The 14349-nt window shown below is 43.2% G+C and overlaps 1 protein-coding gene across 1 annotated transcript in view; it reads right to left on the bottom strand.

The window, feature by feature from the left end:
• The window catches only part of rnf180a (ring finger protein 180a), a gene marked incomplete at both ends in the record, with an annotated part of 73595 nt that overhangs the window by 44970 nt on the left and 14276 nt on the right, over nt 1-14349 (bottom strand). The window contains one exon of the mRNA XM_084323171.1: nt 12263-12497. Within this exon, the coding sequence (XP_084179297.1) occupies nt 12263-12497 (235 nt within the window). The remainder of the gene's footprint in view (nt 1-12262; nt 12498-14349) is intronic.

Genomic DNA, 14349 nt, shown 5'->3' with positions numbered 1-14349 from the left:
ATAGGGGTACGTCGCTCTCCGTCCCCTCTTTTATGGAGCATGGTTGACGGGGTGGTGTTTTTCTCTCAGCCACGTCGTATGGGACCCATGTCCGTATTCTTTTTTCTGATGAAAATGAAAAATAAAAAAAACGGCTTGTCGTTCTCCCAGGCGACTTGGAGGAACGGTATCTGGTGTCTTGTTAGACTATCCATTGATGTGTTTTGGGTCTCGACGTGTACATAGTGCTGGCCCTGGGTGCTTCTGATAGGAATCACGCATGAGGCTTGCGCGCCTTGGTTGCTCATCATTAAAACAGCGTTATTATGGAGCAACTGGGATGGAGTTTGTCTCTTCCGAGCGCCAGTTTACTAGGTTTGTCTCGACGAATTCTCGTTCATATCTGGGGGATGTTAACGGAATAGATCAAAGCATAGGTAGAGGGGTCTCACGCCCTTGGGGTGGGCCACTGAGCGCGGTACGAACGGGACCGTCTGGGTGGCGCGGCGCCCTCTATAATGTTTTGGATCGACAGTTGGGGATGTCGGCGTGATTAGGGCACGGGACTGGTTCTGGTCACGCCGGTCCAGGTCAGTTAACCCGTTGTCCGCCGGGGACACAGATCTGCTGTTCTGGTACCCTGAGGGACTTGTGCTTTTTTCGGGGGGGAAAATGCCGGGTCGGCCCGGGTGTCACAGGGTTTGGCGTTATGGAGATGTTCATGGTTGTGTTACTACGTATTACCCCTCACTGTTGCTTGATCCATGTTGTGTTGTACCTTGCGCTGCGCTAAGGGGGCCTGGTCCTTCTCCATTCTTTTCGCCCCTCTCCTCTCTTCTCCTGCTTACGCATGGCTGAGAGGGGGCTGTTGAGGTGGTTCTTATGGAACTCCTCTGGCATCCCTGTGTACGTCCCGGTCCGCCGAGCCCGGTCCGAAGTTGTTTTCGTCGACCCGTAGGCCTGGGATAACCCCTTTTTGAAAACTGAAACACTTGTATTCCCGCAGGTGTGTTTTGGAGTTTTTTCCTGAGGGGTTATAGGAACAACCACCTCATGTTTAACCAAGAGGGTGATTGGTTCCCTGGTGTGTTGGAGTGGAGTCAACTCCCGGGTTAACCGCTTGAGTGTGCCCCCGCACGTTTCATGACGTCTGCCAATCGTGTCAGCTTTCTCTGCCTCGGCCCCTCTAGAGTCAGGTTTTTTTTGTGGAGGCTGTGACATGGTGCACAACAATGCCAGCATACGCCCCTTCCGCCGGGGTGCTGTTTCAGTTGACCCCTTTGGCGCCTGTCTCGTCCGCAGTGCTCCAGGCTCGGGTCAAGTGCCTGCTGCCTGGATTGAGGGATCGGCCTCTTCTGGAGGTCGTCTCCCCGGTGCGCTGCCTGCTCCCGCTGTAGGTGTAGCCTCTTGAGTGCTTCGAGTATACCAGGGGCAGTGAGCCAGGCGGCGTGCTGTTGGGGGGAAGGGCCTGCTCTTGGATGGGCCCTGTCCGAATACGCTGGCGATGTGGGGGGCGGTGTCACTAGTGACCGCCTGGTGAGGTCTCGATGCTGTGGCGTCATTGGCCTCTCCGGGCCCCCTTTTTCCGGGGGGATCCCTTCTGGGTCTGGGTTCTCCTTCGCGCTCCGCTGCTACGGCCTTGCCACGGAGTTGAGCTTTGCTCTTGACCCCGTGATTTTGGGGGTGGTAACGAGATTTGTTCCTTCCGTTCGTTCCCTGGTGGCATGCGGGTTGTGCATGTGCGTAGTCGTGGGTGCGCCCCACGGTCTGCTCACCCTGTGCGTTAAGTTGCTCGAGTTCCTCTTCGCACGGTCGGATCCATCTCCCTCCCGTCCTCCAATAGGGAGGGTCGGGGGGGCTCGGGTCCTCCCCGGTTCTGATGGTTGTGGGGGGCCTCAGTGGGGTACATTTGTCGGGCGTAAGCTCTGCTCAGCTCCTGTGGTGCAGTATGACGCTGAACAGAGCTACACGATATGTAACGTAAGGTTATGTATATAACCATAGTTACATGAGTGTAGTGACGCTCAGCGTCAAGACGCCACTGCGGCCCTTGATCTTGCCTTGAGGTGAAAGATTGAGAAGGAGCTGAGTGTATGGCCACACCCCTGCTTATATAGGTAGCGGATGGGGGTGTGGCCAGACAGATGTTGGTATGTAAAGGTACATTGAGAGTTTTTATTCAGTGCACAGGTACTGACGTGAAGTATGTGCAGTATGACGCTGAGCGTCACAACACTCATGTAACTATGGTTATATACATAACCGTACGTTAAGACCTTTACACTACCCAGCTGCCAAATATCCTTCACTTCTGCACAGACAAATTATGAAGAAATGCGATTAACGCGCCCCCGTAACTAAAACAATCACCAGATTCTCCATCAATCTCTAAATTAAATTTTTTATATTCTTACTATATATATATATATATATATATATATATATATATATATATATTCTTGGCTTTTTGTAATCAACACAAGAACGTTATCTAGAAACTCTTGCCACCTAATCACCACGAAGGGCCCACGTCTGGGGTCTCTCTCTCACACTCTCCTCCAGTGTCTCTCGCCCCCCCCTCTCTTTTTCTCTCTCTCTCCTCCACAGTGTCCCTCGTCCCTCTCTCTCTCTCCCTCTCTCTCTCTCCTCCACAGTGTCCCTCGCCCCCTCTCTCTCTCCCTCTTCTCCACAGTGTCCCTCGTCCCCTCTCTCTCTCTCCCTCTCCTCCACAGTGTCCCTCGTCCCCTCTCTCTCTCCCTCTCCTCCACAGTGTCCCTCGCCCGCTCTCTCTCCCTCTCCTCCACAGTGTCCCTCGCCCGCCCTCTCTCTCTCTCCTCCACAGTGTCACTCGTCCCTCTCTCTCTCCCTCTCCTCCACAGTGTCCCTCGCCCCCCCTCTCTCTCCCTCTCCTCCACACATCAAGAAGTAGGGCAACACCAATCATGTAACCTCATTGTGTATTCATTAGGGCTGACCTCGACTAGTCTACTAATCGATCGAAAGGAGCCGTAGTCGACTGCCAACCTCTTAGTCAATTGCAAAACTTTTTTTAAATTATATTATAATTTTATTTTTTTCATTCTTTCCAAAAGCAGAGGCCTAGAAGCATGGCTAACGCTAATGGCGCGCATACCAGCGAGGCTAACTGCCTAAGAAACGGGCACAGAGGCACTGAAAGAGGATTTAACCATCTAATGAACACACTAGACTAGACAAATATTAAGATGTATCCATCAGTGGACCAATTGCATGCTTTCGCAGTCGACTATTGGCAAATTTCGGCCAATCAAAGTTGACTACACAAATCCTTAGTCAGGGACAGGCCTAGTATTCATAGACTTATCCAAATTGGACCGGGACTGCCGCATCACACGGTACAGATGGAGCACCGTAGCCGGGTATTAACAATACTCAACCAGTAGGGGGCACTCTGGTTACACCAGGTGAGTTTTTGTCTCTCCTGACTTTCTCTGCCGCAAGTTGCATCATCAAAGTGGACCAGAGAAAATAAATATACGACCCTTGTCCTCGACTTTAGTTAGCCTAATCAATACGATCAATGGATTCACGTGAACAATAATCAGTAAGACGGTTGTACATTTCAATCGAATCAGTGTGCCAGGGGTCATGCAGAGCAAACAATCTAAAGGGGGGAAAAAGGAACATTATATACTTGTGTATCAATAACTACATTATATACTTGTGTATCAATAACTATAACATTATATACTTGTGTATATATATAACTAACATTATATACTTGTGTATCTATAACTATAACATTATATACTTGTGTATCAATAACTATACTGTATCAATAACCGATACGATAACCACAGGGTGGTGAATTCTGAAAATGTAAAACAAAATAAAAAATTATTCACATTTTTTATTACGGAGTGTATCGCTGTATGTGGGATAAGTGGATCTGACTGAGGCCTTGTCCAGACCAAAAAGATTTAGATCTTTTTCGTTTTCATTTCGTTTTCATTTAAAAAAAGGTTTCCGTAAAAAACGAAAACGTCTCAAGAAATAGGTGCGTGCCACAAATTTACAAAATAAACGTCTTTCCTGTTTTAGACGTCGCTCTTTTATTTTGAAAACCCCCGACCGGAAGTGTTGTCGTTATGGCCGTAGCCAGCTATGAGGTCACCGATGTCTGGACCTCGGTGACTATTTGTAACTATTAAAAAATAAAAAATAAAAAATATTATAAAAAATTATAAATTTTTTTATAGAAATATCACAATATAAATGTACACTCGGGAGTTGAAAATGTCCGTTAATGTCTGATGTTTGGCAAAGGTACTCCCCCCTGCATCGCTACAGCACTGGTCGCTTCTGCCCAGGCAGGGGACATGCAGGTGGCTTTGCTTTAAACTAACGTTACTTGTTCAAAGCATGCGCGCGCTTGTGACAGAACAGCAGTGACTGACAAGAAGCCTGCACCGTGGGCTGTTTGGTCAACGACCGGCCCACTAGCCTGGGACAGCGGCCCATTTGGTACTGACTGACACTGGGCTGGCCCAATAATTACATCTCTTACTAAGCCCCCCCCCCACTAGGACAAACAGAAGAAGTGTAAAGGGAGTGCGGAGAAATTGCGGGCGAAAAAAATCTAAAATCTAGAGGTGGATGCTGCAAAATATAATAAAATCACAGACATGTTTGCTGCAGCTTCAACGTCGTCACCCACAATGATAATGCAGGCTGTGAAGCAACAGCCTCAGGTAGCCAGCCAGGCAGAGACACAGGCAGCAGGGCCGAGGAGGGACAGTAAGCAGCAGGAGGAAGTTTGTGTGTGCCATCACTGCCATGGTGATGTCGATAATAATATGAATGATAACGTTATTTGGTCAGCATCGCGTTGGCTAAGTTAAGCCCACGTTACTGTGACTCTGAGTGACCTAGGTCCAGCACTACTAACGAGACGCTGCCCCCTAGTGGCCGGCGGTAATTTTTGTTTGGGTCAAACTCTCCAAACAAACAAGCACACCATTAATTGAATTGCCATATAAATCACACATACAAAGATCTAACTATTACTCCTCTCTGAACATGAATATAAAACAAAAGGGTGATCTATTAACTGTGTACACCTTATGCAATATTCATCATTGATATTTGGATACTTGAAATCTATATGAACTGAGTAGTTAGTATCAAATGAAATAAGATGGAATAGCTCTATTCATTCATTGAATAAACAACTATTTGCTCATTACCAGTATGGTATTGTTTAAATTGTACAGCTTTTTGCAAATCTTTGTCAGGGAATTCCAACAATTCTGGACCTGAATGTAGCAGTTAATTGTAATCATCTCTCTCTCTCCTTATGTCTAGTCAAGCCAGGTTGTGGAGGAGAGAGACGGGGATGAACAGGCTATAGACTACTTTGCCCATCCTGAGCCTGCTATGATGCAGATGTTTTTACATCACCACCCAAAACAAGATTCAGCCAAGAGGGAGTGAGTACACTGGTCCACTTGCACTGGTACACTTGTCCATGGCACTTACTACCCAGCTTTGTAGTGGTTTGGGGGAATAGTACAGTAGGTACTAGGGGTGCACCGATGTATCGGTCGGGTATCGGTATCGGCCGATAAGCTTGAATGTGCCGATGGCAGTAGCCGATAAATATCCATCAATTTGTGTAGCGTCAAGACAAAAAAAAGTTCACTCGCGACCTGCACAATGCCGTCCCCAGTCCCCCCCACACACACACACAAGCTACTGCATCAAAGTTACTACTTATGATTAACAAGGCATTCGTTTTGTGGCATTAACGTTATATAGTTAGTGTTACACGTTCAATAACATCAGCATATTATTTACCCGAACGTAGCAAGCGTCATACTAGCTCAGTTCCTTCCGTTGCTCACAGAGCCCTGAGTTTTACCCATTCTGCAATCTGTTAATAACGTTTTCAATCAGACACATGTATAGAAAGGCTTTGTTTTATTATAACATTAGTTGCAGTAAAATCATTATGCCTCATTTAAGTCATCCTGCGGTGCTAAAAGCTAAACGTCGGCCGCGCCGTGTTGTTGTTGTTCTAGAAAACCTCTCTCGTCAAAATCAATGGCGGACAAAAGCAGAAGTAAAAAATGTATACGCGCTTGCCGATTGGTGGTAACAGCAGAGGCGGGTGCAAGCGGTGTGTGACGTAAGTGGCAGAATCGACTGTCAATCAAAATTTCATTGGTTGAGACAATAGTATCTAGCTGCAGCCCAGCAGGTAGACCATGCTGGGATAACTAGTATCTAGCTGCAGCCCTGCAGAACATACTGGGAGAGAGATAGTGCTATTTCTTGATGTTTCCTTTTTTTAAGTAAGTAAAGAGGCCTATGTTCATATCTGAGCACAATTTGTAAGACAAATATACTGTAGTTTCATAAAAAAAAATATATATATATTACAAAAAAAAGAATATTACAAAAAAAAGAAAATATTAAAAAAATATAAAAAAAAAAAAGAATTTGCCACAAATATGGGTATTGGTATCGGCCGATTGAGTTAGTTGAACAATCAGTATCGGTGGCAAATTTTCATATCGGTGCATCCCTAGTAGGTACGCATATTTAAGGGCACCGCAAGGATGGTGTACTGGTGGGTGGTGTCCAACCGATTATGGTGGGCCGGGCTGGGCCAAAAAAATAAATGGACCTCCCTAATTTCTAAACACTGGCTACGGCCCTGGTTGTCGTTGTTTTCGATAACTTGAGCTAACGTTACGTTAGTGGAGAGAGAGACAGAGACTGCGGCTCAAACTGTGTTGTATTAAAGTAATTGATTGATGTTTAACTTGTCCCGGTGTCATTTCGACTAGCAAACGTTTGTTGTCTGTATTTAACGTTACCTCAGGATACCACTGTCTTATTGTAGCAAAAGTTGTCTGTATTTAACGTTACCTCAGGATACCACTGTCTATTGTGTTTAGTTGGTTAGTTATTTAGCTAATGTTGATAGCATAGCATCAACGCTAGCTGGCTGGCTACAGCTCAACACCAGCCATGGGAATACTATTTACTAAATGATGGAGGCTTTTTAATCGTCAAGGTAAGAGAGGATTTGTCATGATCAACTGAAGGCGTATGCTATGAAACAGTGTGCTTTGCTACTACTTGGGTTTTCAGAAAAAGTACATTTAGCTGTAAAAGCACGATCAAGCTCAATAGCTTCTGTAACACTGTAAGGGAGATGTCAATCTGTTGTCGACGGTTGTTGTGATGTTGCTGAGTTTGCACATGCGGGTTAAGGGAGAGGTGGGCTATCGCGTCATCGGTTCAGGCAAAGACTTGTATCGCTTGTAAAGATGGTGACACAAGGGGAGCGTCTTCAGAATTGCGCACTCTGGAAGCCGGTCTCAGAAAGTAGAAATGTTCAGGCTGCCAGAACGCAGTTCCGTGTGGATGAAAGATGCATACAATCAAATACTTTGACTGATACGACCGAAATCGGTTTCGTCTGGACATGGCCTGAGACCAGAGACTTTAATCGACCCCAATAAAGGAGTGCGATGGTGTGAAACTCTGGTGCCTCATCTGGACCCAACAAAGTCAGAGGGTTTACCCTGCTCCCTGTAGGAGCAGCAGCTGGGACCAGAGCTCCCTCTGTCTCTGTCTCTCTCTGTCTCTGTCTCTGTCTCTGTCTCTGTCTCTGTCTCTGTCTCTGTCTCTGTCTCTGTCTCTGTCTCTGTCTCTTGCTCTCTCTCTCTCCATCTCTCTGTCCCCCCTCTCTCTCTCTCTCTCTCTCTGTCCCCCCCCCCCTCTCTCTCTCTCTCTCTCTCTCTCTCTCTCTCTCTCTCCACAATCTGCAGCTCACGTTTAATCTGCGTATACATCATCAACACACACACACACACACACACAGCCAGTATGTATTTACTTAGGTGTATATACTAACACTATGATCAAGAGGATATGTTTGTTTTTTCATGTTTCAAGGAGTTTACTCAGTCAAGACGCTCAGAGTCTAACACATCTTACGTAAGAAGTTCGTCTTGTTTGGAATAATATGTTGTGACTGTTATATTTATTCATGTATTTATTAAATTACTTGTTTGGAATAATATGTTGTGACTGTTTTATTTATTCATTAAATTACTTGTTTGGTATAATATGTTGTGAATGTTTTATTTATTCATGTATTTATTAAATTACTTGTTAGGAATAATATGTCGTGACTGTTTTATTTATTTATGCATTTATTAAATTACTTGTTAGGAATAATATGTCGTGACTGTTTTATTTATTCATGCATTTATTAAATTACTTGTTAGGAATAATGTGTTGTGACTGTTTTATTTATTCATGTATTTATTAAATTACTTGTTTGGTATAATATGTTGTGACTGTTTTATTTTTTATTTATTTTTTAATTATTTGTTTGGAATAATATGTTGTGACTGTTTTATTTATTCATGTATTTATTAAATTACTTGTTTGGAATAATATGTTGAGACTGTTTTATTTATTCATGTATTTATTAAATTACTTGTTTGGTATAAAATGTTGTGACTGTTTTATTTATTCATTTATTTTTTAAATTACTTGTTTGGAATACTATGTTGTGACTGTTTTATTTATTCATTAAATTACTTGTATGGTATAATATGTTGTGACTGTTTTATTTATTCATTAAATTACTTGTTTGGTATAATATGTTGTGACTGTTTTATTTATTCATGTATTTATTAAATTACTTGTTTGGAATAATATGTTGTGACTGTTTTATTTATTCATGTATTTATTAAATTACTTGTTAGGAATAATATGTCGTGACTGTTTTATTTATTCATGCATTTATTAAATTACTTGTTAGGAATAATATGTCGTGACTGTTTTATTTATTCATGTATTTATTCAATTACTTGTTTGGAATAATATGTTGTGACTGTTTTATTTATTCATGCATTTATTAAATTACTTGTTAGGAATAATATGTTGTGACTGTTTTATTTATTCATGTATTTATTAAATTACTTGTTTGGAATAATATGTTGTGACTGTTTTATTTATTCATGTATTTTTTTAATTACTTGTTTGGAATAATATGTTGTGACTGTTTTATTTATTCATGTATTTTTTGAATTACTTGTTTGGAATAATATGTTCTGACTGTTTTATTTATTTATTCATGTATTTATTAAATTACTTGTTTGGTATAATATGTTGTGACTGTTTTTTTTTTATTATTACTTGTTTGGAATAATATGTTGTGACTGTTTTATTTATTCATGTATTTATTAAATTACTTGTTTGGAATAATATGTTGTGACTGTTTTATTCATTCATGTATTTATTAAATTACTTGTTTGGAATAATATGTTGAGACTGTTTTATTTATTAAATTACTTGTTTGGTATAATATGTTGTGACTGTTTTATTTATTCATGTATTCTTTAATTACTTGTTTGGAATAATATGTTGTGACTGTTTTATTTATTCATGTATTTATTCAATTACTTGTTTGGAATAATATGTTGTAACTCTTTTATTTATTCATGCATTTATTAAATTACTTGTTAGGAATAATATGTTGTGACTGTTTTATTTATTCATGTATTTATTAAATTACTTGTTTGGAATAATATGTTGCGACTGTTTTATTTCATGTATTTTTTAAATTACTTGTTTGGAATAATATGTTGTGACTGTTTTATTTATTCATGTATTTTTTTGAATTACTTGTTTGGAATAATATGCTGTGACTGTTTTATTTATTCATGTATTTATTAAATTACTTGTTTGGAATAATAATTGTATTGTCCCCAGGAAAATGGTGCGGGTTTTCCCAAACCAGAAACCGTGGGTGGACAGCACTATTAGAGCAGCTCTGAACTCTCGCACCACCGCCTACAACCTGGGTAGAGAGTCAGGAAACATGGAGGAGTATAAGGCTTCAGTCTATACTCTACGCAAGGCTGTTAAACTTGCTTAGAGGACATATGCTGACAAACTGGAGACACAAATGGCACAAAACGACACAAGAGGATTATGGCAGGGACTGAAGACAATAACTGACTATAAAGTTAGCGCCCCCTCAATGGGGAGTGACGACGCCTCCCTCGCGGACAAGCTCAACACCTTTTACGCTCGGTTTGGTGTAGACAGTGGCGCTGCTGGCTCTCCGGCTAGTGACGTCACTAGCGCGCCGGCTGTTGTGAAGGGGGGGGGGGGGGGGGGGCAACCGCGGGGGGGCAGGGACGCTCTCTCGTTGTCGGAACACAGTGTGAGAAGAGCATTTATGCAGGTGAACACCAGGAAGGCTGCTGGCCCAGATGGCATAACAGGACGCATACTCAAGTCCTGTGCCAACCAGCTGGCCCCAGTGTTCACCGCCATATTTAATCAATCCCTGGCGGAGTCAGTGGTCCCTGCCTGCTTCAAGATGTCTACCATCATCCCTGTACCGAAGAAACCCTCCCCAACATGTCCAAATGACTACAGACCGGTGGCACTCACCTCTGTGGTCATGAAATGTTTCGAGAGGCTGGTCAAGGACCACATTTGTGCCTCCCTCCCCAGTGATATGGACCCTATGCAATTTGCATACAGGACAAACGGGTCCACCGACGACGCGGTCTCCCAGGTACTGCACAGCACCCTCTCGCACCTTGACCGTCAGAAGGGGGGCTATGTGAGACTGTTGTTCATTGACTACAGCTCAGCGTTCAACACCATAGTCCCCACCAGACTGGTGGACAAGCTGATCGAGCTAGGTCTGAGCTCCGCCCTGAGCGCCTGGGTACTGGACTTTCTGAGCGAAAGACCCCAGGCGGTCAGGGTGGGGGGTCAGACCTCCAACACCATCACCCTGAGCATCGGGTCCCCCCAGGGCTGTGTTCTGAGCCCCCTGCTGTACTCACTCTACACACACGATTGTGTGGCCAAGTTCAGCTCCAACTCCATAGTGAAGTTCGCAGACGACACGGTGGTGGTGGGGCTGATCTCGGACAACGACGAGAAGGCCTACCGGGAGGAGGTTGAGGTACTGGAACGCTGGTGCCAGGACAACAGCCTGCTCCTGAACATTGGTAAAACCAAGGAGCTGATCGTGGATTATAGGAGAGGACAGCAGGAGACGCACACACCACTGATGATTAACGGGGCTACCATGGACAGGGTGAGCAGCTTTAAGTACCTGGGGGTCCACATCTCAGAGGACCTGACATGGTCAACACACATAGACACAGTAGTAAAGAAAGCGAAGCAGCGCCTCTACCACCTGAGACAGTTAAGGAAGTTCAGAGTATCGGGGAAGATACTCCAGTCCTTCTACTCAGGAGCTGTAGAGAGCATCTTGACTGGAAACATCACTGCCTGGTATGGAAACAGCACGGCACAGGACAAGAAGGCCCTACAGAGAGTGGTGCGCTCAGCCGAGCGTACCACGGGTATTGCACTACCTCCCCTGCAGGTTCTATACAACAAGAGGTGCAAATCCAGAGCCTGCAGAATAATGAAAGACCCCCACCACCCCAATAACAGCCTGTTTCAGCTGCTGAGGTCAGGCAGACGCCTGCGAACCCCAGCTACTAGGACAGAGAGGCTTAGGCTCAGCTTCTTCCCCCAGGCCATCAGAGTCCTGAACAATGAACATTGAGTACCACTGTAACACTTTAGCATGAGCGGGCACACACTCAGGCCGCACGCACCCTCACTTATTGCCAAAAGGAAAGGCCACTTTAAATTAGTATTAGCAACAGTAACAGTGTATTGCACTACTATTACTACTACTGTTAACTGTTACCCGTTATTGCACAAATTTATTGTTACCTGCTACCTGTTTATTGCACAATTTTATTGCGCACATTTTTTGTATTGGATTCTATTATATGTTGTACCAATTGCACATCGTTGCGGGCAAGACCACCCGCATTTCATTGTATATCCGTATGCCGTGACAAATAAAACTCTTGACTTGACTTGACTTGATATGTTGTGACTGTTTTATTTATTTATTAAATTACTTGTTTGGAATAATATGTTGAGACTGTTTTATTTATTAAATTACTTGTTTGGTATAATATGTTGTGACTGTTTTATTTATTCATGTATTCTTTAATTACTTGTTTGGAATAATATGTCGTGACTGTTTTATTTATTCATGTATTTATAAAATTACTTGTTTGGAATATGTCGTGACTGTTTCATTTCTAAAAACGAATCCCTTAGCGTGTCTCCTGTCTAAATCTGAACAGTCATGTTTTTATCCTGGGACGGTGAAACTTTCCCGGGACGCTGTGCCTCTCTGACTCAGTGTTTCAGTGCTGCTCACCCTTCTGGAAGAAGACATGTGTGATGATGGTTCTGCAGAGGGGGCAGGGCGTGTTGGTGGGGCTGTTCTTGGCCAGCGTCCTCAGGCAGGGCTCACAGAAGATGTGGCTGCATGGATGGCACATGTACGGGCTGAAGTACACGTCCAGGCACACGGCACAGATGTAACCCTCCCTGTCCCCCACGGTCACCTCCTCCTCCTCCTCACTGCTGCTGCATGCGTTCCCTGTGGAGCTCTGCATGGGGGAGAGAGAGAGAGAGAGAGAGAGAGATGCCTTCCTCAAGGTCAAGTTGACTCTTTTAGTCTAGTAGATAGAGGGGGGTATCATGCACCCCCCGGAAATATACTTCTAACCAGACTTTCTAGATTGGAAAAAAGGTGAAAAAAATGATAGGCTATGTTAACAAGTTGTCAGAGTGTCCCATGTATCATTTATATGCAAATTAAGGACGCGATTATCAAAAGATCGCAAAAAAAATCTGTTTAATATATCTCAGCCAATATTGCAGATAACTGAACAAATGAGGTGTCTAGACCCATATTTCGAGGGTCAAAGATAACAATAACACTATCCCTAGAGTGATCACATGTTTCTATGTAAGTAGCCTATGCAAATCTGTGCCGTCAATACAAAATAATCATTGGAAAAAGTTTGTAGAAAATTATAGGCTATGTTAAAAAGCTGTGTGTCCCATGCAAATCAATGACGCCATCATCAAAAAATGTATGTCGCTATTTCAGCCAATGTTGCAAATAACTGAACAAGTAGGTTGTCTAGACCCATATTTTGAGGGTCAAAAATCATAATAAAACTATTCCCAGAATGATCACCTCTTTGTGGTGAGCTAGTATGCAAATTAGTGTTACCTTTACAAAGAATAAAGCATTTTTACCAATAAAGACACATCATATTGTAGATGACTGAACAAAAAAAGATGTGGACTCATGTTTTGAGGGTTAAAGATAGTAATACAATTTCTGAAGTGGTCTCTGGCATGCTTATATACAAGAGTGCTGCTTTCAATGCCATTTCTTACGTAGGTCTACATGTATGTAATAAGGTAAATACGTCCTCTGTTCTGGATATCTTCTTTGTTGACACAACATTCAAGTCTTTTTTTCTATTTGTATTTTGTGCCCTAAACTATTAATCATCATCATCACTAAAACAATTGTCAAAGTCTATCTCTTCGATCTCCATCTCTTCCTCCGCCTCATCACACTCGTACTCTCCATCCTCCTCATCCATGTTATCTTTTGCATAATCTGCCTCCTTATCAAGAGCTTCTTGCTCTTCTTACTCCACTTTCTGGGCCAGTACCTCAACAAGAGAAGGACGGAGGATGGGTCTAACCGTCTAGACAGGTTCTAACACCTCCTCATCCATTGTTTTTCCCAGTCCATACTTTGAATACCAGTGAATACCACAACCACAACACCAGAGGGAGCTCCACAAATCACGTGAAACCCAGATTCGGCTTAAACAAGGGACTAAACACGTTTCGCAATTATGCCACATCAATGTGGAACGCCATACTCACAGCTGTAAAGGAATGTGAATCACTACCCACTTTCAAAACCACTCTCAAAGAGCACCTATGTGAGACTGCAATTCGAAACTGGCCACCGTAAATGTCCTAACCCAACCCCCTCCAATGTACAGTAAATGTCCTAACCCAGTAATACACAAGACCCTCTTCTTGGGACCAAGTAAGGTTTCTTCGATAATCCAATGTACAGTTAGACCCTCTAAACACTGTGATAGCCCTCTAAACACTGTGATAAACCTGTGTTTAGAGGGCCCTCTAAACACTGATAGACCCGACAAACACTGTGATAGACCCTCTAAACACGGTGATAGACCCTCTAAACACTGATAGACCCTCCAAACACTGTGATAGACCCTCTAAACACTGTGATAGACCCTATAAACACTGACAGACCCTCTAAACACTGATATTGTTTAGAGCAGTGGTTCTCAACTGGTCTAGCCTCGGGACCCAACATTTTCCTTAGTCATTAAGTCGCGACCCAACATTTTTAACCACTATTTATGTAAAAAAAAGAAATTGCAGTAATACGCAATC

Source organism: Notolepis coatsorum (genome assembly GCF_963971535.1).
Source record: "Notolepis coatsorum genome assembly, chromosome: 10".
Lineage (NCBI taxonomy): Eukaryota > Metazoa > Chordata > Actinopteri > Aulopiformes > Paralepididae > Notolepis > Notolepis coatsorum.
Note: the sequence above shows the minus strand (reverse complement) of the source record. Positions and strands in the feature narration are given on the sequence as shown.